This window comes from Buceros rhinoceros, unplaced genomic scaffold (genome assembly GCF_000710305.1).
Source record: "Buceros rhinoceros silvestris isolate BGI_N320 unplaced genomic scaffold, ASM71030v1 scaffold25142, whole genome shotgun sequence".
NCBI lineage: Eukaryota > Metazoa > Chordata > Aves > Bucerotiformes > Bucerotidae > Buceros > Buceros rhinoceros.
The window spans coordinates 5,987-6,449 of NW_010398684.1; the positions used below are offsets into that span (position 1 = coordinate 5,987).

At 65.9% G+C, this 463-nt stretch overlaps 1 protein-coding gene across 1 annotated transcript in view; it reads right to left on the reverse strand.

Moving 5' to 3' along the window:
• HEYL (hes-related family bHLH transcription factor with YRPW motif-like) overlaps window positions 1-463 on the reverse strand; it is a gene marked incomplete at its 5' end in the record, with an annotated part of 3,404 nt that overhangs the window by 304 nt on the left and 2,637 nt on the right. The window contains one exon of the mRNA XM_010131204.1: window positions 22-463. Coding sequence (XP_010129506.1) covers window positions 22-463 — 442 coding nt within the window. The remainder of the gene's footprint in view (window positions 1-21) is intronic.

The following is a 463-nucleotide window of genomic DNA, read 5'->3' on the forward strand; positions in this document are numbered from 1 at the left end:
ATTTGGCTGCTCTTGGACGACCCCCCTCTCAGTCCCCCCGCGGGCGACGGCATCCTGGGCACGGCCGCGACAGCCGCGGATGAGCCCGTGCCTCGGGCCCTCCGGCTGGAAGAGGCCATCCTGCTGGCCAGGAAGCTTCGGCGGGATGGCAGCATGTCGCTGGGGACACGGCGAAGCGGGGCTGGCCTCACAGCTGGGCTTGGGTAAGCCAGGGAAGATGCAGTCAAAACTACCGGAGCGGGAGCAGCCTCCCTCCTGGGGATTTGCATGGGGCCAGCGGTGCTGTGGAGGAAGGACCACGGCCACGTCTGGATGGGCAGGAGGGATGTGGCCACAGGCGAGGGCTCCATTTCTGCCACGTAATTATTCAGGTGGGAGAGGAGTCGCAGCCGGATGGGGTCAGTGGCGTTTTGGCCCTCGAGGATGCCCAGGTACCTGACGACTTCGGTGAGACATTCGCGGA